General features: G+C 35.6%; 1 protein-coding gene across 1 annotated transcript; it reads left to right on the top strand.

The window, feature by feature from the left end:
- The first annotated feature begins 1,931 nt into the window (after positions 1-1,931).
- On the top strand, positions 1,932-21,492 carry LOC144450326 (myc box-dependent-interacting protein 1-like). Its single transcript, XM_078140925.1, has 11 exons — positions 1,932-2,034; positions 8,419-8,554; positions 9,097-9,191; positions 10,101-10,196; positions 11,193-11,303; positions 12,359-12,444; positions 13,891-14,052; positions 16,654-16,936; positions 19,941-20,081; positions 20,414-20,515; positions 21,365-21,492. The coding sequence occupies exons 1-11, from the start codon at positions 1,933-1,935 to the stop codon at positions 21,443-21,445; spliced, it is 1,395 nt and encodes a 464-aa protein (XP_077997051.1). The 5' UTR covers position 1,932; the 3' UTR covers positions 21,446-21,492.
- The last annotated feature ends 1,437 nt before the right edge of the window (positions 21,493-22,929 follow it).

Here is a 22,929-nt window from a genome sequence, read left to right as displayed (position 1 = left end):
CACTATCTACCACTCATCACTTGCGGTGACACATTATTTTCAGAGTATCAAGTCAGAGAACCAGTGAAGAATGTAGCAATCTTTTCTGATATCAAAATTATCTATACATTTGAATTTATTTATTTATTTAGGCCTAATAAAAAAATGTGTGGTTTCGATTACGCTCAATTTTAGAATAGGTGGGGGTAGGTTGATTCTTTATTTTATTTTATTTCTGTGTGAGTGTCAAGTGCAGGTTTTCCATTGTTTTCTAAATGGTCTCTGTGTTGTTTATTTCTTCCAATCAGATGTACAGCCATTACAGATTCGAAGAACGGTTTTATATTGTGAGACTTCACAATTTTTGCGATTTTATTATTATTTTCCTTGAATACGTAAAAAAAAGGTTAGGGTCGGCAGTGAAAAGCTAGGTGGGATCGAGTAACCGGAACCAAACAATTATTTTTAAGGCCTTATTTATTTATTTTTCATTTTTTTATTTATTCATTGATCTATTTTTAACAAAAATATACTGATACGAGAAAAGGCCTACAAGGTTTTTTTTATAGTTAACTTTCCTTATTCACTTTTTAAGAATCTCGTATGAAAAAAAAACACTTCAGAGAATCATTCACGGAAAGAATCACATTACCTTAAAGTCACCATATTGATGAGGATTTAGGCAACCTATACCAAGTCCTTATTTGTAACTTAATAAATGGCAAAAGATTTAAAAATGTATAAAATGTTTGTTATTGTACGTACTATAACAAACTTATTACACTTGTTTAGCTTTTTGGTTTGTATTGAGTTACAAACAGACTTGATCTATGCTGTCTCCCATTGATTTTTCAGGTAGGAGGCCATGTAAAATAGATTTATAAATTAAAAATCCAAAATAAATACTAAACCCTCACCCATATGGCCAGTTTGATGCACTTCATTGCACTGTGGACTTTAAGCGATGTGTATTTTCATTTCTTTATCGATGCTGGGGGTCATTGTGATTAGATTTGATCAAGGCGATCGAGAAGGCTGTATTTGCTGACGATCACGAGTAAAAAAGACTATACGGTAAATAAAACTAATCAAAAAACCTCCTCCTTAATCAGATTTTAATCAGTACAGATTAAAATGTCGTGATTGGAAGGACAGAATATTCTAATTAAAGTAAAGTTCAAGGAATAATTTGTGGTTTTAAGGTTAATTTGCTTGTCAAACATATTTTAGGGTTTAGTTACTGTCTATGTCACTTTCAATAGAACAGCAGCAATCTCACATCCTATATACAACGGTATATGCACACACATAGACTCACGAACATGTATAAATTAAAGAGATCATTGACACCAGAGCTAGCTCATGGAGGGAGGGAGGAAGAGAGAGAGAGAGAGAGAGAGAGAGAGAGAGAGAGAGAGAGAGAGAGAGAGAGAGAGAGAGAGAGAGAGAGAGAGAGAGAGAGAGAGAGAGAGAGAGAGAGAGAGAGAGAGAGAGAGAGAGAGAGAGAGAGAGAGAGAGAGAGAGAGAGAGGGGACAGACAGGCAGACAAACTGACGGACAGACGAGGACAGGACGAGAGGAGTGCAGACAAGAATAGATAGCCTTATATAATTACATGTGAACAGTGTACTACATTTCCCTCTTTATATCTTGTAATTACTGACAAACACAGTGACAGCAAATCTATATGGAGAGAGAGAAAGGTGGAAACAGGCAAAAACACACACCGACAGAGACAGGGAGAAAGAGAGATACAAAGCGGGAAAGGCTGTACAAATGTGCAGCAGTGCAAAGCAGACTTTTCTCACTCTCTCGTTACACGACCAATTCACTTTTATCTTGTTGTTGACATACAAACATGCCACACCCAACTGCAATCCGATGGTATTATCATGCAATCAGTGCATTAAGAAGATTCCGTACCCACAATGCACCAGTCACATACGTATGCGCATGCGTATTCAGAAAGGGACTTCCAACATGGCGGAAGGTAGCAAAAGACAAAGTTTTCTGGGCAAACAATTTGCAAAAACAACGACAAGGGCGAAGGAGCGTGTAAGTATAATTCATGCAAAATAATTTATATATCCGAAATAATGTAATTATGCCATGAATTGTATCGATATGACCTGGTTATGTTTAATTTACGCGTAATACGAGATTATTTTCAGTAGCCGTTCCCACACCTGCAGAAATTGAATCTGAGTTGTTATTGCTCACGAAGTACCATCAAAACGGTGTGTATTGCTTGTCAGGCGCATATCAAGATCTCCGTACAAACAAAGACTGTTCCTGAACCTCCGTTTCTTTGTCCTTTTTAGTTAATCTTTGTCAAAGTAGATGAATTCTTGGAAATACTCCCATATTCGTAGTGGTACACTCGGTTCCCCGTTCTATCTCTGGCATGTCAAAGTTCACCATCATTGATTGAATCTCGCCTAAAATTTGTAACTTTAAAGACGTTACGTAGATTTCAAAACCTCAATAATATAAAGGGTGAACGAAACATGTTAAAATCTGAACGTTTGCTGAAAGGTTCCGTTCTAATTATGCAGGGGAACCCCCAGATAGTTTTACACAAACAATACTTGCCACCCTGGGCTTATCAATAACAGTAGTCACAAATTCCTGATGTGATAAGACACTGTTTGTGCTTGGTGGTTATAATACATTGGAGGTGTGTCCAATAATCTTACTTCCTTGATTATTGTTGATTGTGTGTACCCCAAAATCCAAAATAATCTCATCAATAACAACAATAAAAAAAATAGCAGTGACAAATTACACAGGCCAAAGCTGAGTTTATACATATTTTGGTGATTTTTTTTCTACAAGGTACTCACAGTATTCTACTTTCTGAAGCACACTTAACTATTACTTGCAATTGCCTGAACTCAAACCTGGTATTAAGATATAACTTATAAACGATCTGATAATGTAATTTATGATGTGTATCAAAAAATGTACAGGAAATCCCTAGCACTGTTCTAACCATGCCAGGGACAACTCAGGGGTGAATAAATCCACTAGTCCTGGGTCCGGGACTAATGATTTTTTTTGGGTGGACCACACAAATTTTACCTTGTCTGGTCCGTCGGACCAGTACCTTACTGTTAATAACTATGTTAAAAAGTCATCTGAATATACAGATTCATAGGCAAGATTTAATGTTTCACATTAGCAGGACTTGGGATCGGACCACTAGTTCTTTCAGCAGGCCCACTGGATTTTTTTAAGACACTGGTCCAGTGACCACCAGTTCACAAAATGATTTGTTCACCCCTGCAACTGTAATGTGATAGAAGACATGCATTGACATTAACATTATACTAGTATAGTCAGTGTTTTTGCTAAGGTTTGGGAACCCCGGTAACAGAAAGGGGGAAAGAGGTAAAACTGGTAGTGCTTCCCATGCAATGTATCATAGTTTAGGTGGGGAACCCCGGTAAAATGATGTGGGAACCCCGGTAGATTTTACCTACTTACCGCCCTTAAATAAAACACTGATAGTTTAATCAAAGTTTTACATGTTTGTAAGTATTTTTCAATTGAGTGCAAAAATGAAGTTTGTGCCACTTTGAATGACTTTGTAGGGTTTCAAAGTGCTATTTAGATACATAGTGGTTCTTGTATGCAATGATTAATATTCATGTGTTTTGTAATTAATACATGTACTTGTGTAGTTTCAATTTAAGAACACTTTGTTGTATCTTAACTAGAAAACTGTACTGCATATTTGATGTGCTGTATAATTTTGATCCAGCATGTCTTATAAATATAAGTTATAAGCCTGAAAGGGCTGGGTGAAAAATGCTTCTTTTTATGTATTGATATTGTAAAATGTCAGAAGTTACTATAATAAACTACTGTATCAACATTTCAACTAAGACATACATGTAAAAAAAAACTTTTATTGTTTATAGTGATTTTTTTGCCTCATCAATAATTTACCAATGCTGTCTCTAAAAGTGAAATTTTCCCAAATGTTCTCCATTTTCATGGTTCATTTATATTTCATATATTCATAATTTGGACATGGAAAATGAATATTTTCATATATTCATAATTTGGACACAGAAAATAAATATTTGCCTAAAACAAAGTGTGTAAAGTTATAAGCACATAAATTTAGTCAGTAGGGTGCCGAGTTATCTTGTAAATTGCACAGACAGACACAAAGTAAATATTTTTTTAAAAATTGCTAAAAGTAATAGCTACTGTTGATTTATGTGGAGTTAAGTACAGTAACAGATGTTCCGTCAATGTTTATATTTGCACAATCCATTTTGGTTGTCATGGTAATTGTTGACATTTGATGTCATACAAATATAGTGAAATAGTTCGAAAGTACAAATGTATATTTCCATAGAATTTTGTTCACAAGAGCCTAGGACTCGGAGACTTAATATGTTCACTACTGATCTACATTGTACATTTGAAATAGCCTAGAATCCTGGTCTTTTTTGAGAGGGGGATTCCTAGAAACAAAATTTGAAATCCTCATCTCGGGGATTCTAGGCTACATTTGGAAGATCTCAGCTATTTTGAGAAGTGAAGGCAGAGGTAAACTTATAGTTGGTATAGGGAAATATTTAGATGTTATTCCCCAATATTTTTCTTCGTTCAGCCTAGGAAAATACGAGTGACCTAAGGGGGCCTTTGTCATTATGAGTCACTAGACGAGTAGTGACAACCCTTTGGTCATGATTATTTTACCAGTAGTAGTAATATCAAAGAAAAATTGGGGAAAGTAATGGTAATTTTGAACGTTTTATCTCATATTACGAACACAGCAGAACCAGTGACGTAGACACGCTTTGTGGTGGCATATATAACGACATATAACAACGAGTATATATTCCATATTTTTTGTTTAATTTGGTTTGTGCATGGTGTAAGAGTGGTTACTTACCCTCAACATTTATTTAATTTGTTGTTTAAACATTTGTTCTTTACATTTGGTTGTTAGCAATCCATAGTGGCACAAAAATGTACATACTTGTACATGTATGCTCAATAAATTATGTCTAGTCAATCCACCAACCAGTCAAGTGTAGGAATTAAGAGCTCAGCTCTAATTAATGATTTTACGTTGATTAGATTTATCCAACCAAATTTTGAATTATTAGGTCTGACCAGTGCATTCTTATGTGCTGCACCCAATCGGTGGAATGCACTGCCATTGGAAATACGACAAAAATCAACAGGTAACACCTTCAAAAAAAACCTAAAGACATATCTATTCTCCAGAGCATTCTAACTGTACAACGCCTCTGAACTCTACATCATAGTGGAAACTGGCGCTTTATAAATTAATTGATTGATTGATTGATTGACTGACTGACTGATTGATTGACTGACTGACTGACTGATTGATTGACTGACTGACTGACTGACTGACTGACTGACTGACTGACTGACTGACTGATTGATTGATTGATTGACTGACTGATAAAACCAATGTCCATTCATTGATATTTTGCTGTGGCAATTCGTTCAGTTGTTGGGGTCCGTTTTCTATGCTGTATAGAAATACAATGTACCTACAATGTATGTGATTATGTTAAGTTATACAAATTTGTGTTTAGTTCTTTGTATCCATTATTGTAAGTGAAATAACAAATGTCAATTGTTTTGTTCTTTTGCATTCCATTCCTAGCGACTCTGTATGAATGGGGGATGCATGTACATGCAACTTACAAATATTCTATTATACAGCAGGGGTGAACAAATCCACTGGTCCTGGGTCCCAGACTAGCGATTTTTTTGGGCGAACCACACAAATTTGACCTTGTCTGATCCGTTAGACCAGTACCTTACTGTTAATAACTATGTTAAAAAGTCGTCTGAATATACAGATTCTTAGGCAAGATTTAATGTTTCACATTTGCGGGACCTGGGACCACTAATTCTTTCAGCAGGACCACTGGATTTTTTAAGGCACTGGTCCGGTGACCACCAGTTCACAAAATGATTTGTTCACCCCTGTACAGGGTACATGTAATGATGTATACATGTATGTAGTATAAACTATCATGGCTTGATGTTTGTCGTAGTCTGGGGTACATACATTGTACTTCAAGTTACATGTAGACTCTAAACATTATATACAAAATGCATGTAGTACATTGTACATTGTACTCTGTACCATAGTCTCAATACCAATGTAGTTTCTAACTAAACCACGTCTGGTCAAAGTCCTGCAATCAGCACAAAAAGTTGCATGAGATGAAATTTAAAAATCATCCACAGCCACCCACAGTCATAAACATTATGTCTTTGTTAATTAATCACAAAATTCTAACCAATAAGACAGTCCCTCATAAGGTTAGTGTTTGTTAGGGCAGTTATGTAATGTCCAAATATGGTTATATTTGTCAGCTCAGGATGCTACTTATACACTGTTTATGTCACTATAGCAGTTGGGGTTCAGTGATTGGATGAACAACTTTCTGTGCTGATTGAGGGGACTTTGACCAGACTGTGGTTAGAAATCACAGTTAGCATCCAGACTGAGATGCATCATAAAAATAACGAAAATTCAATTTCCAGGGGCTCCAAATTCAAGTATTTTCTGAGTTGAAATTCAATGAAAAGTTTAATTGTTCCGTGATCACTGAAAAGAGAGATATTGTAATATTATATAATTCATTTATAATCCTCCTTTAGTAACCCTATGATATAGGCTATGGCAGTGATTTGAAATACATATTATATGAAACATGTCTACACTTGTTAGTATTTTACGATACCAGACATGTATTATAAAAGACCCCTATATTGATATCGTTGATGTACAGGTACATACCACAGATTATAGCTCCCCCCCCCCCCCTCCTATTTCATTTACAATATACAGACAACAGATTACATTTGTATACATTGTACATGTATGCCCTCCTCTTTGATGTTAATATCAACGATTAAAGCCCCCCCCCCTCCCCTCCATATATAAACAACAGATTACAGTCTATTCCTGTTGATTCATACCACAGATTATAACTTATATGCCCTTCCCTTTGATATTCATACCACATACTACAGACCCCCCTTTCATAAACAACAGACTACAGCCCCTTCTCATTGAATTGATGCACATACCATAGATTACAGTCACCTCCCTCCCCCCACCATCACCTTACCACATACAAAAAATGTACATGCATATGTACATTCTCGCAAACCAGAGCTGTTATTTCTTCTGCGACACTGTGAAATAGCGAGATTGGTGGCATGTTTCGGACAGTGTCGTAAAAGTAGCATGGTTTATGACAATGGTGAGATAGATATTATAAATTCAAATAAAACTGTCGCAGTAAAGAACATTTATTATAATAGTATTTCACCTTGTTACATAAAAGGGATCAAATGTGAGCATTGCTTATGCAACTACTGACATCGAAGTATTGATGAATAAAATCTGTTACAAACAGGGAAAGTAAACAAGTGAATTGGATTAATAACACTTGGCACAGCTTGTTGGAAGTACAGAGACTTGTATTACATTCCATCATTTAATAAGAACACTTGTGTACAATCTGATTATAAATCTGGTCGCCGGCATCACCCAGAACAAAACAAATGATACAAAATGATAGAAATAGAGGTGAAGGAAGCCTGAAGGCATCTAGCCGCTTTCAGCACCTCAGATTTCAATCAGATTGAGTTGTGTATGGCCTCTTTACATAGTAGTTTACATTCACAAACAAATTTGAAGTTATCCTGGCATTTCATGTACAGATAAAATGGTCATAAAACTGTTATCATCAAACCATTATTAGACCAATGCTTCAATGTCAGCAGTTGTACTTGTGAAGCCACAGTTCTTCAAAATTACTTTTTTTTTAATTCATTTTTTTTGCTTCAGTTCATTTTGATTTATCTGTAAATATTCTCTGTGATTTTAATCAAAATAACAGTCTGTTAAAGATATCAACTCTTCCAAAACACTCCTCAACAAATAAACTTATAAGAACTGCAACTAGAACACATCAAATATTGTAAACTGATCACATCACTTCATTACCACACCTGACTGTACGTGATAACCACAAAGTGTTTTGTACAGTATCAAGTAAATTCATCACATCACTTCAGTACGACATCTGACTGTATGTGATAACCACAAAGTGTTTTGTACAGTATCAAGTCAACTCATCACATCACTTCAGTACCACACCTGACTGTATGTGATAACCACAAAGTGTTTTGTACAGTATCGAGTAAACTGATCACATCACTTCAGTACCACATCTGACTGTCTGTGATAACCACAAGGTGTTTTGTACAGTATCAAGTCAACTCATCACATCACTTCCGTACCACATCTAACTGTGTGAGATAACCACAAGGTGTTTTGCACAGTAGCAGAAGAGAAGGGCTTTTTATTTTAGATTTATCAAATAATCTGTTAATGTGCTATTTTCTCTCCTTTTTCAGATGCTTCGCTCTTTGGGGAAAGCTGATGAAACGAAAGATAAAATATTTGATGAATATGTCCAGCATTTTAACAAACAACAAGCTGCAGCTAGTAAACTACAGAAAGAAATTAATAAATATATCCAGTGTGTTAAAGGTATGTTGGAAACAAATGCAATGTTTTGAATCATCTACTGTGGCTCTTGATCATGTAATGATAATCATTGCATGCCAAGGAAAATAAGTGACAAAATAAAGGGGTCTTTATCACTACAAGTCACCAGACGAGTACTGACAACCCTTAGGAAAATACTAAGGGTTTTGTCACTAAAGGTTTTGTCACTATTAGGCCACGAGTATTTTCCGGCAGAATGAAGAAAAATATTGGAGAATAACATAATTATTCCCAGCGCCAGTAATATCAAAGTAATATCGGGATAAGTAATGGCAAGTTTCAACGTTTCGACTCATATTTTGAACACAGCAGAACCAGTGATGTAAACACGTGTTGTTGTGACATAGATGCACATTGTCGTGACATATAGTACAACCAGAGTATATATTCCATATTTTTTGTTCCAACTTAGATCGTGCATGGTATAATTGGCTATAACTGTAGCTAGTAGAAGTTTGTATAGAACATTATTCTACCACCCATATTGTTTATTTACTATGATTCATGTTTTGCCATTTTTCCAGCTATGAGTGCAGCTAGTAGGAGTTTGTATGGTTTTCTCAGGGAAGTCTACGAAGAAGAGTGGGAGGGTTATAATGAACTAAATGACCTGGCAGAGGTAATGTAATAATATTTATTGACCTAGCAGATAGAGGTAATGTAATAATATGTATTGACCTAGCAGAGGTAATGTAATAATAACATTTATCGACCTAGCAGAGGTGATGTTGTAATTTTATTGACCTAGCAGAGGTAATGTAATAATAATATTTATTGACCTAACAGAGGTAATGTAATAATAACATTTATTGACCAAGCAGAGGTAATGTAATAATAACATTTATTGACCTAGCAGAGGTAATGTAATAATACCATTTATTGACCAAGCAGAGGTACTGTAATAATAACATTTATTGACCTAGCAGAGGTAATGTAATAATACCATTTATTGACCTAGCAGAGGTAATGTAATAATAACATTTATTGACCTAGCAGAGGTAATGTAATAACAACATTTATTGACCTAGCAGAGGTAATGTAATAACAACATTTATTGACCTAGCAGAGGTAATGTAATAACAACATTTATTGACCTAGCAGAGGTAATGTTGTAATTTTATTGACCTAGCAGAGGTAATGTAATAACAACATTTATTGACCTAGCAGAGGTGATGTTGTAATTTTATTGACCTAGCAGAGGTAATGTAATAATAACATTTATTGACCTAGCAGAGGTACTGTAATAATAACATTTATTGACCTAACAGAGGTAATGTAATAACAACATTTATTGACCTAGCAGAGGTAATGTAATAATAACATTTATTGACCTAGCAGAGGTAATGTAATAATAACATTTATTGACCTAGCAGAGGTAATGTAATAATAACATTTATTGACCGAGCAGATTATGCTAATTACATTGTATGTTTTTGCATGAAACTTGTGTCATTGTTACTTACCACTAGCAAGAAAATGTACCGTTTTAATTTTGTGGGTTGTAAGTGTTAATATTTCTATTTTACAGACTGGTGAATTACTTTGGGATGACTACCAACAGAGACTTTCAGAACAAGTTTACAATCCAATTAATACCTATCAAAATTCATTTACTGAAGTCAAGGTAAGGGTGTATGTCTGTATGTATGTATGTATGTATGTATGTATGTATGTATGTATGTATGTATGTATGTATGTATGTATGTATGTATGTATGTATGTATGTATGTATGTACGTATGTGTGTGTGTGTGTGTGTGTGTGTGTATGTGTGTGTGTGTGTGTATGTATGTATGTATGTATGTATGTATGTATGTATGTAGAATAGAAATTGATATTTGACTCCCTTTTATCATCTGGAACAAAACAAACGACACAAAACAGTGAAAATAGAGGTTAATAAAGACATCTAGCCACTTTCACCACACCAGATTTTAATCAGATTGAGTAGTAATAGTAGAGTTACGTTATTGGAATCTAGTTCTGAAGCAACTGCGTAGCTTGTATCAGAATCACTCATATGTCATCAGCGTAATGATGTGATGCCATTTGGTGATGCGTGGATGATTCGGATGAAAGCTACGTAGTCGCTTCAAAAACTAGATTCCAATAACGTAACTTCAGTATTACTACTGTCTGTATATGTTTGGTGTTTCCTCTGAATAGTACAATGACCAAACATGTTCATCAGTGTGGTACATCAAATGATTACCAAAGCTCTAATAATGTGCAAGCAGTTCAAAGTTTATAGCATTGAGCTTTCGATCTGTCTTGGTTAACGAACCTCGTTGTAATGACAAATTCCATAGTTACAGCTGACCACTAGGTGGCAGTATTCCCATCAGAATGACAAATTCCATAGTTTCAGAAACAGCAGAACCAATGACATTGACACTCGTTGTTGTGACGTAGTTTAACAATGGTATAAATTCCATAGTTTTTGTTCAACTTGGCTCGTTCATGGTATTATCAATTATTCTATGTATGGAAACATCCATGTTTTTAAAAAAGCTATTTCTTTAGTGATCTTAATCTTGGTTACACAAAATTAATGAAAGTAATTTTTATGAAAAATATCCTGGAATAATATAAATGCCATTTCCAATGTTTCTACGTTACAGAGCAGAATATCCAAACGTGGTAGAAAACTAGTTGATTATGACAGTGCAAGACATAATTTAGAAGCAGTGCAGAGTAATCCCAAGAAAAAAGATGAAGCGAAAACAGCAAAGGTATGATTAAAGTGACACAGACTGAGTTTATACCGATTTTGGTGTGATTTATGTGGCGTATTTTAAAAGTCACTCATAGTATTCTTGTTACTGTCGCAAACATGATTATCACTTCCAGGTGAATGAACTTAAACCTGGTATTAACATAATATCATAACTAGGCAAAGCCCATAAGCTCGTGCAGGGTAGATTCATTTGTGACCGGATAGTCCCATGCCCACAGACTACCAATTCTTGTCATGGGGCTACCATAGTCCCATGCCCACCAACTACCAATTCTTGTCATGGGGCTACCATAGTCCCATGCCCACAGACTACCAATTCTTGTCATGGGTCTACCATAGTCTCATGCCCCACAGACTACCAATTCTTGTCATGGGCCTACCATAGTCCCATGCCCACAGACTACCAATTCATGTCATGGGGCTACCATAGTCCCATGTCCACAGACTACCAATTCTTGTCATGGGGCTACCATAGTCCCATGTCCACAGACTACCAATTCATGTCATGGGGCTACCATAGTCCCATGCCCACAGACTACCAATTCTTGTCATGGGGCTACCATAGTCCCATGCCCATAGACTACCAATTCTTGTCATGGGGCTACCATAGTCCCATGCCCATAGACTACCAATTCTTGTCATGGGGCCACCATAGTTTGCAGCTGGTAGCCCACTCAGGCTACCACTGATTATGTGATGAAGATGGAAGATTTATGGACATGAAAGTATTTTGATAACATGCATATTTCCAATAGAGGAACTCTGTTTTCAGTTCAGGAATATGGGACTACAGGTCACAATACTTGGGCTACAAATTTCTAACTTCTGAAATTGGTTGCCCACAGGGACTACCGAAGAGAAAAGTTAATTTCAAGCCCTGGTAATCAAATCACTGAACAATTAAAATAATACTAAAGATTAACTTTGTAGGGCATTCATATTTTAATAATGCCTTGATTGAAATTTTTCAGAGATAATAAATGTAATTTGGAATTACAGGTTTCTCATTGGCATAAATTAATCAGTTTCTTTGTTTTTATTTTTAACAAGGTGCAAGACGCTTACGTGGACGCAAAGAGATTGTATGATGAATTAAATAATGAACTTCTAGAGGAATTACCATCACTTTATGATAGGTATGTGACTGAGATTTGAAAATTACAACTACTGACATCGGAGCATTGAATACACAACTGCCGACATCAGACCGTGGACGAACAGAAACTGTTACAAACAAGGAAATTAAACAAATGAATTGGATTAATAACACTCGGCACAGCGTGCTGGAAGTACAGATAGACTGGTATTACATTTCATCATTTGTAAAAACAGGTTTTACTTAAAAGTTCACATTCACAACGAAATTTCCAGTCCCCCTGGCATTTTGTGTCAACATAAAGGAGCCATAAAAACTGTTCCTATCAAACCATGGTGTGTAATACAAGTCTCTGCTGTTCCAACATGAGGAGCAAAGTGTTATTAATCCAATTCAGTCCCCCTGGCATTTTATGTACACATAAAGAGGCCATAAAACTGTCTTATCAAACCATGGTGCATGTATAATATAAGTCTCTGCTGTTCCAACATGCTGAGCAAAGTGTTAATAATCCAATTCATTTGTTAGCTTTCCCTGTTTGTAACAATTTCTGTTCATCCAGGTCTGATGTCGGCAGTTGTATATATTATGTTGGAAAGTACAATATAGTATGGTTTTTTATTCTGTACATCCAAGGCCATCAGCCCAAAATACAAATATAGTTACTTAATAATTGAAGATAGCTATGAATAAATTAAGTAAATGGAAACAATGTTACAAATGAAATTATCATAAATTTACATAACAATGGTCCATACTAGACAGATCGAAATGTTACATTCATTTCCAATTTACCTTTCAAATGAAATTACGACAGTACAATATACTATTAGAAACAATGAATTGGAAACAAATACAATATTTTGATCTTTCTACAGTGGACCATAATTTATTTCAAATTTACTGTTCCAAAGTATATTGAATTGAAATGAATTGAATTTGAAATGAATTGAAATTTATTCCACCAGAGAAGAAAAATATATAGGCAAACTTTGAAAGCAACAGAAAGAACATTTCTGGTTGAGGGCCATGGAAATATTATTTGATACTTATAGATTTTAGGCCTAACAAAGAATTGTTTCTTTCCAATTACCCGAACCAACTTAGTTTTTCATGCCAACCCTAAACTGTTTTTTACGTATTCAAGAAGAAAAAAATTGCGAAAATTGAGAAGTCTCGCAAGTAATAGTGGATGCAGAAACTGACATCAGACAATATAAAAGTGTTCTTCCAATCTGTAATGGCTGTACATCTGATGACCAGAATCCAATAACACTGAGACCATTTGGAAAAAAATGGAAAAACTGAACTAGACATTCACACATAATAAAAAAAATAAAAAATCTACCTACCCCACCTATTCTAGAATTGAGTGTAATTGGAACCACACCATTTTTTGTTAGGCCTAATGTGTTTACGTACCTAATTTTACAAAGTGTTATTTGTCTGTTTATTCATTGATTCTCATTTTTCCTTTTTTGTACAGACGGATACCCCTTTATGCGAATACATTCCAAATAACGTTTGCAGCGGAATCTACATTTCATGGAGAACTATCTAAAGTGAAAAACCAACTTAACGACATAATGGATAAGTTGGCCCAAGCAGCAGCAGATGGAACATACAATATTGCCAGACAATCCACTAGGTGTGTGTTTATTAGCTATATAGGCCCACCTAGTATACTGTACATTATCTTTAGGACCACCTAGTATATTGTACATGAATGTGTCTGTGAACATTGTAGTGTTCCTCTGTTCTTAGCTGTGTTTGTATGATTTTTTTTGAGTGAATGAAGCTGATATTTTTCCAGCTATAGTGTTTCAGGAGACTGGTTGATACTTTGATTTGATTGGGTGTGATTGCGCTTGGTGGGGGGCAAAGGTTAAAGGTTAAAGGTTAAATGTGAGTGTGCATTAGAATGCTAAATGTTCACAGCATGCAGTGTGTCACCAAAAAATGTATGTTGTGGGTAACGTAGAGACTTACCCATGATTGGCTTTCATTTTCAATGCCAAGAGTAATGCCTTATTCTTGCACAAATTTGAATTACCACCAAGATTCAATTACACTTGCATACATTTCCATACCTACACCAGTGTTTTGGTGTGGAACCTGATAGCAGAGGGGAAAATCTGGTAAACCTCACATATGTTTCAGTACCTTTGCACCATAGTTTAGTGAGGACCCCAGGTAACAGAGGGGAAAATCTGGTAAACCTCACATAGATTACAATACGTTTGCACCATAATTTAGTGAGGACCCCAGGTAACAGAGGGGAAAATCTGGTGAAACACACAGATTTCAGTACCTTTGCACCATAATTTTAATGGGGAAGCTCTGTAACAGAGGGAGAAATCTGGTAAAACCTGCATAGATTACATTCATATTAATCACCTTAATTTGCATATATTGTTGTTTTATATCACAATTTGCATACACATTCACTTTCATTGTTATTGGTATTTCATGGATTGCGATGCAGTGTGGTGCACATATATGTAACTATTTTGTTCTGTTATATCGGTAATTATGTAAAGTAGATAACGTTCTTCATGTCATGAAGTTATGTCACATAAACGTTTTGTTAAATAGCAGTTTGGTGAAGGCACAAGTCTTAAGGCTTGTTCATAGAATAATTCCATATGGGTTTATAATTCCACATGGGTTTATCATTTTGCCAATGGTACACAGCATGTGGTGTCAAGATGCATGCAATTTGGTATTTTCACAAAGTTAAATCAAAGTAAAAGACAAGTTTAAGTCTAATCGTTGGAAATATAACTGGAAAAATTCAGTTCAACATAATAGATTGTAATCTCCCAGGAAAGTGTAATTTCTATAAAGGGCCGTAGTGTTTCTATAGATCCATGCCAGGGGTACTAATTGTGAATTGTTTGGGGCACGGGACCTTGTAGTCTTCAGTTCCAAAATTGGTCCACTAGGGACTATAACAGGAAAGCAGGAAGTATTGGAAAGCTCTATCTAAAAACTAACATTTTTATCATTATTATCGGTAATGAAAATATTAATACATGCTTGAAGATTTTACTTAAAATAGCAATATGGATGAGGATTGGGTATTTATTTTGGATTTTTAATTTACAAAACAAGTTTATCATTGTGACATACTTGAAAAATCAACGTGACACAACATATACCAAGTCCTTGTTTGTAGTTCAATGACTTGCAAAAACATAATAAATGTGTATAATGTTTGTTATTGTATGTACAACTACTTTTACATAATTTTTGGCTTTTTGCAATGTATTGAGTTACAAACACAGACTTATACAATGTCATTTCACATTGATTTTTCAAGTAGGAAGCCATGATAAAATTGTTTTGTAAATTAAAAATCCAAAATAAATGACCAATAATAATATGGCCACTTTCTTAATTAAGTTGGGCTGTTTCATATAATTTCTTAATACTTTTACTAATATGGTCGTTAGTTTTACACAAAATTAATGAGAAGCTAGTACATGTCCAAATATGGCATCAGAGCTCATTTTGTTGTTAAACATACAACTGACAGCGCCTGGGACCCTATTTTGCATATGACTGACTGTATATTTGGAGGTGGAGAACTTGTGATGACTCACTGGCAAGTAATCACCAAAATATAAACATTCCCTATATTTGGGGTTTTCATATGCAAATCCCACATATTTGAATAATCCTGAATGACACACAATCTAGGCAGCTGTTTGCAGGGGAATTTGTCTCATTTGGAAAGTTTTTTTCATTCTATGAAACAAACAGACTGATTTTCAACTAATTTGTGTATCAAGTTACCATCCTACGAGATTCACAAACAATTTGTACATGATACATGACCTGTGTGTTTCTCGGAGCACAGAAAAAATGCTGAAAACAAGACCCAGAAACTAGTGCTCTGTACAGCAGTTTGAATTTCCCGCATTTGCATAGATTAGCCATAATCCTCTTTATATATGGCAGTTCTGTGTTTAATCCTTTCATGACTAGAGACGATATTGGAATAAATAGAAACTTGATTGTAAGAACATTTTCTAAAATTTAAGAATATTACTTCATTGGGAAGTAATATGTCTTGAATTCTGGTCTAAAATAAAGTTGATCTGTTTCCAAAAATTACAGAGAGACAAGAATTTTTGTTCAAAAATTTTGGCGGGAAAGTTTCTAGTCCTGAAAGGGTTAAGCCAGGCGCAGACTAGAGCAATCCGCTCTTGTTTAAAATAAAAATGTTTTTATGTTTTATCTTCAGGGATTCAGACAGTTACGATTCCCAGCCCTCCCCCCAACTACCTTCCACCCCCGAACAAAGAAGTAGTCTTGCCAAACATTACAATGTTGCCTTACCCAATGACAGTAAAGAGAATGAGGTCAAACAAAATGAGGTCATCTCGGCGCCGTCGGCAACGCCAGAGGATGATACAGAGTACAGTGTTCCAAGGTCATCAATGGAGAATGGGGCTGACTATGTGGTCGAAGGTGCTGAAGGAGGGGTTTCATCATCGGTGTATGAAGAGGTACACATTGGAGCGCAGGTAAAAAACTTCAAATATTGGCAATGACAAAATCATCAATTTTGACAGGGACAATCCTAGTGTATCAGATATGTCTATTTCAGGAATTTGTAAGGTTTCCGGTGATAAGGATCGTTTGAGGTTGAAGGAGGAGGAAATCATTTTCCATCTCGGAACGCTGGAATCCCATGGAATTAATAGATTACTTGCATCATTAAATAATCCGGGAAAATACCACTAGTATCCACACACACACACACCAGTGCAAGTAATCTCTGGTACATATGTAATGATACCACAAGTATGCACACACACACACCAGTGCAAGTAATCTCTAGTACTTATGTAATAATACCAGTAGTATGGACACACACACACCAGTGCAAGTAATCTCTGGTACGTATGTAGTATTGCCACTAGTATGCACACACACCATCTCTGGTACATATGTATTGCCCTGCAGTGCAAATACCACTAGTATGGACACACACACACACACCAGTGCAAGTAAGCTCTTATGTCAACTTTAAATTACTTATGTTATATCGCATCATGTCATATCATATTATATACTGTAACATTTTGTTTGGGAAAGCCTGTAAAATGGTGTGGTGTATTAAGGTTGATTTCATCTTCCTTTCATTGCCATTCATGATTAAAATCTGACTAGACTTCATGTAAATTTTATCCATTTTGACTAACAAATCCATTTTACTAACTTTTATCTTGTCCTTTCTTTACGTCTTCTCTCCTGTTCCCGTTATGACATCCCAGGAAATTCAGGTATATACAGAATAATGAATTTTTTACAAACTTTTTAGTGTTTTTTGCATTTTCTTGAGTTACAAACACCAGGGGTTTCATTAAGTTTTAAAGTAGGGGGAGAAATGATAATAGTAGGTGGAGAAGTGTATACATACCGTGCACCCTGTCTGCTATGCTGGCGCGGGGGATGCGTTTGGTTTTGGGTGGGTTTCCCATGGTGAAAAATTTTTCAAAAACAGAAACCTTTCAGAGGCCATTTAGAGCATCTTTCAGAAGTACGGACACCATTAATTATACATTGTCATTTACTGGTTAAATATTTAATTTAGAAAAAAAGACACAGATGTCAGGTTTCCTCTGAAGAAAATTTGTGTTACGTGATTTATTGGTAGGTTTTGAAAATTTGTAAAACTGTCGGTGTAATTCCATGAACTTGGTAAGATCACTAAATTAGTAATTGTTTCGACTTACAATTTCACTCATTTCGTGTTCAAAATGGTGGATTTTCGAGTACATGTATACATTACATTTACAACTCATAGCTACGGTAATAATTATGATAAACATGAACACATTACCTTTATATTGGCCCTTTGATTGTTCAATGAAGCCTGTATCAAACAAAGACCTCTGGTTCAAAATTAACTTTTTTAGTTGGTAGTCACTTTGACTACCATGCACTTTTTAAAACTGGTAGTCAACAGGGAAGATTTGGTAGTCATTCTTTTTTTCCGCATTTAATTTATGCATAAACAAAACATTAAGTAATAAACATGATAACACCTGAGTTTTTTTCATGAAATTAGTGACATTCATATTATGCAAACACTTGACCTGTCCTAAAATACTACATATAATATCATACTAGTTTCATAGTAAGTAAATATCATATAAATGATTATTGTGTGTACCAAGCTCTTATTTTGCAATGTCCGCTTGGAAACCTCAAACTGACACAAATTTTGGCATAAACACATACATAATAAATATACACATATTTTACATTCATTCAGTCACACACACATGTTTACATGTACAAACACACCCCCCCCCCCACACACACACACACACACACACACAAACACAAGGTTTTGTAGTCTGAAAATTATTATGACCGTTACAAAACTGTCTTTGACTAAATTTCACGTCATTTCTGTCATCTTCTTGAAAAATGTAGCCGGAGAAATGACAAGAGTAGGCGGGTACTTTCTCCGGCGTCCGGCTTATAATGAAACCCTTGCTGAAACACTGGCCTGTTTCATGTTTTTTTTTCAAATTTTTTTCTTCAAGTTGATGAACAAAATAAAGTTTATATTTAATAATTAAAGTGGCCACATTGATGAGGATTGGGTATTTATTTTTGATTTTTGATTTATAAAATTTTTTATCATGGCGACCTACTTGAAAAATCAATGTGAAACAACATAGACCAAGTTTGTTTGTAACTCAATTAATTGGAAAGGACTGATATGTGTGTGAAAAGATTTGTTATTGTACGTACAATAACAAATGTTTCACACATTTTTAGATTCAATGCTTTAGTCCTATGTGCTTATAAAGGCTGCAATGGATTGTATGCTCCACATGGAGTTGAGGAAGTATAAAGGGCCGTTCTGTCGCTATAGATCAGAGGCAGGGTTAATCATTCTAAATCCAGTCCACCCAGCTGTATAATTAGGTACCTGGTAGGATAGAGTTTGTAATGCAAATGCTTTAGTCCTATGTGTACCCCAGACAACCCAGCTGTATAATTAGGTACCTGGTAGGATAGAGTTTGCAATGCAAATGCTTTAGTCCTATGTGTACCCCAGACAACCCAGCTGTATAATTAGGTACCTGGTAGGATAGAGTTTGCAATGCAAATGCTTTAGTCCTATGTGTACCCCAGACAACCCAGCTGTATAATTAGGTACCTGGTAGGATAGAGTTTGCAATGCAAATGCTTTAGTCCTATGTGTACCCCAGTCAACCCAGGTGGTATAATTAGGTACCTGGTAGGATAGAGTTTGCAATGCAAATGCTTTAGTCCTATGTGCTTATAAAGGCTGCAAGGGATTGTATGCTCCCCAGGGAGTTGAGGAAGTATAAAGGGCTGTTGCGCTGCTATATATTGTGCGAGGGGTGATAATTGTTGGAGCTCATCAGGAGCACAAGACATTATTGCGTTATGAATACATATTATTATTACTTCAAAGTTAAATTCCGTTTTTCATCAATGTTACCAGTTTATCATACTTCTAATTTTTACTTCAATTTTCAGCTTCCGACAGATACAAGTCAAGACACATCTTCTAATGCACAAGCAGTGCCACCAGATGATAGTCAACCAGGAGCTGTTGCCATGGCAATACCAGCACCCTCACAGCCAGAAGAACAGCTTCCTCCAGGTGTTCTTTACAAGGTATGGTCCTCAGTGTTGTCTTGACAACACCAGTAGTATTGAGTAGCAGACTTATGAAGTTGTTTGACCTGGACATAGGTCAGATATGGACATAGGTCAGACATGGACATAGGTCAGACATGGACATAGGTCAGACACCGACATAGGTCAGATATGGATATAGGTCAGATATGGACAGGTCAGATATGGACATAGGTCAGATATGGGTATAGGTCAGATATGGACATAGGTCAGATATGGACATAGGTCAGACATGGACATATATCAGATATGGACATAGGTCAGATACATTGGCATCCATCTAAGTGGTCTAACACATGTTTCTTTTGCAGGTGAGAGCGACACATAAATATGAGAAGATGGACACAGATGAATTAAGTTTTGAGAAAGGAGAAGTAATTTTTGTGGTTCCATATGATGATCCTGAGGACCAGGTATGAATTTCTTAAATATCCTTACAAACTACACTCCTGTAGAATCTCTTATAATTGACTTTGTATCTTGTTAGATTTTCCAGTCACATCAATAAGTATTGCGGTGGAATATATCTTAAGAACCAGTTTCCGTGAAGTGAAAGGTCCCACTAAACTTTTGCATATATTATGAAAGCCAATTCCTTGTCTTGCAAGCACGAGTGCAGATACTCCCACAGACACTCACGTAGCAAGGGGTTCTGTTATTATTACATCTGTTTATCCGAAACATCAAATTTCCATTAATAAAAAGTTTGTATGATTGTGTGCTTTCATGTACAACAAACGATTGTGTCTTATTTGCATATCATTTGCATGTAGGTATGCCATAATGTTTTCGGTATTGCACTGCATTGCATGTATTATTAGTATATGCGCACACCAGTAATTTCTGGTTTATGTTAATAATTCACAATGTTTGCATATTAAAGTGGCCATATGAATGAGGATTGGGTATTTATTTTAGATTTTTAATTTATGAAATAGATTTATCATGACTTCCTACTTGAAAAATAAGCAAGAAACAACATATGCCAAGTCCTTGTTTGTAACTCCATAAAGTGGATAAGATATGTTCGGTATTGTACATACAGTAACAAACATTTTACATGTTTTTTAGCTTTCTGCAATGTATTAAGTTCAAAACACAGTCTTGGTCTATGTTATTTCACATTACTTTTTCAAGTAGGAAGCCATGATAAAATTGTTGTATAAATTAAAAATCCAAATAAATACCCAATCCTCTTCCATATGGCCACTGTTTCAGTTATAATTTGTCCTTCAACTTTTGGTTTCTTACTTTTTTCCTAGGATGATGGTTGGTTGACTGGAATGCGGGAATCAGACAGAGCAAAAGGTGTCTTTCCAGAAAACTTTACAAGAAAGATGTAAAAAGAGAAAAGTAGGAACACCTGGAATTAGGGCTCATATATTCCGGAAGAGTCCTTGAATATCCGGGAAAAGAATTTCTTGTAAAATACCCCTTGGGGAAATAACTTGTACAATTGAAAACAATACAAATCAATTAGCATACAATAGTTGTATTGTTATGCAAATTACCTTTGATTGTATCATTATTTTATTAAATTTGAGTGACTCGAAAGCGTATGAACCCTGTAGTGTGTACATTGTGCAGTACGGGAATTACTGTCCCACTTTGCTAGCATCAGGCAAGCTTTGGACTAGTTCAGTGCTAACACTAGGCTGGCACTAACACCTCACCAGTATGTGTTAACAACTGGAAGGGTTAATGTCTACACCAGTCCTATGTTATCACCAGACTAGCTCAGTGCTAATACTAGGCTGGCACTAACACTTCACCAGTACGTTTTAGCAACTGGAAGGGTTAATGTCTACACCAGTCCTATGTTAATACCAGACTACATTGTATCTCAGTGCTAACACTAGGCTGGCACTAACACCTCGCCAGTACGTTTTAGCAACTGGAAGGGTTAATGCCTGCACCAGTCATATTTCACACAGTATTAACATTAGGCTAGTACAGGGCTAGCAATTTGGAAAGATATTATGTAACTGTACTTTATGTTGTACACTGAACTGTACAGTGTATTGTAATCCAGGCATTTAGTCAACTGTACACTTGACCCAAATCGTAATAACATGGGTTCCGAGACGTGTATAGTAGCGAATATTTCTCTAGTATACTATAATAGCTAATAGATATTGAAACTACTATGATAGCTAATATTAGATGGTACTGGACATTTGTACAGATCTTTTACGTTGACGTTTTCCTTATTTTTTGTATAAAAGATGATAATGTATGTATTTCTGGTAATAAAGTCATAAGAATTGTGGCTGTTTTTAGGGTTAGGAATTTTGAAGTGTGTGACTTTCATCTACGAGATTGAAAGTTTAAATTCAGTTATGCACTAAGTGTATTTGAATAAAATCTGCCATGTATATTTGCTAATTATGCAATTCGTTGATTTATCAAATGTATTTTAGGTCTACTATATCTTATTTATCTCAGACTTTTAAGGAGAGGTTTTCGTTTTGTGTGTCACGTAGTAATGTAGCGATTTGATTAAAATGATTAAAATTTCAAAAGTGTATACTATCATATACCATTTCTAGAGCTTGTGGGGAGGGAGTTGCTGGTGCAGCCAGGGGTACTGTTATTCTATAGGTATCCACATTTTAAAATATGCACTATCATACCATTCTAGAGCTGGAGGGGTGTGTGTGGGGGGGGGGGGGTCATAAGAGGGTGGAGTATCTCTGTTCTATAATGTATCCACATTTTAAAATATGCACTATCATACCATTCTAGAGCTGGAGGGGTGGGGGGAGGGTGTCATAAGAGGGTGGAATATCTCTCTGTTCTATAATGTATCCACATTTTAAAATATGCA

This window comes from Glandiceps talaboti, chromosome 19 (genome assembly GCF_964340395.1).
Source record: "Glandiceps talaboti chromosome 19, keGlaTala1.1, whole genome shotgun sequence".
Taxonomy (NCBI): domain Eukaryota; kingdom Metazoa; phylum Hemichordata; class Enteropneusta; family Spengelidae; genus Glandiceps; species Glandiceps talaboti.
Note: the sequence above shows the minus strand (reverse complement) of the source record. Positions and strands in the feature narration are given on the sequence as shown.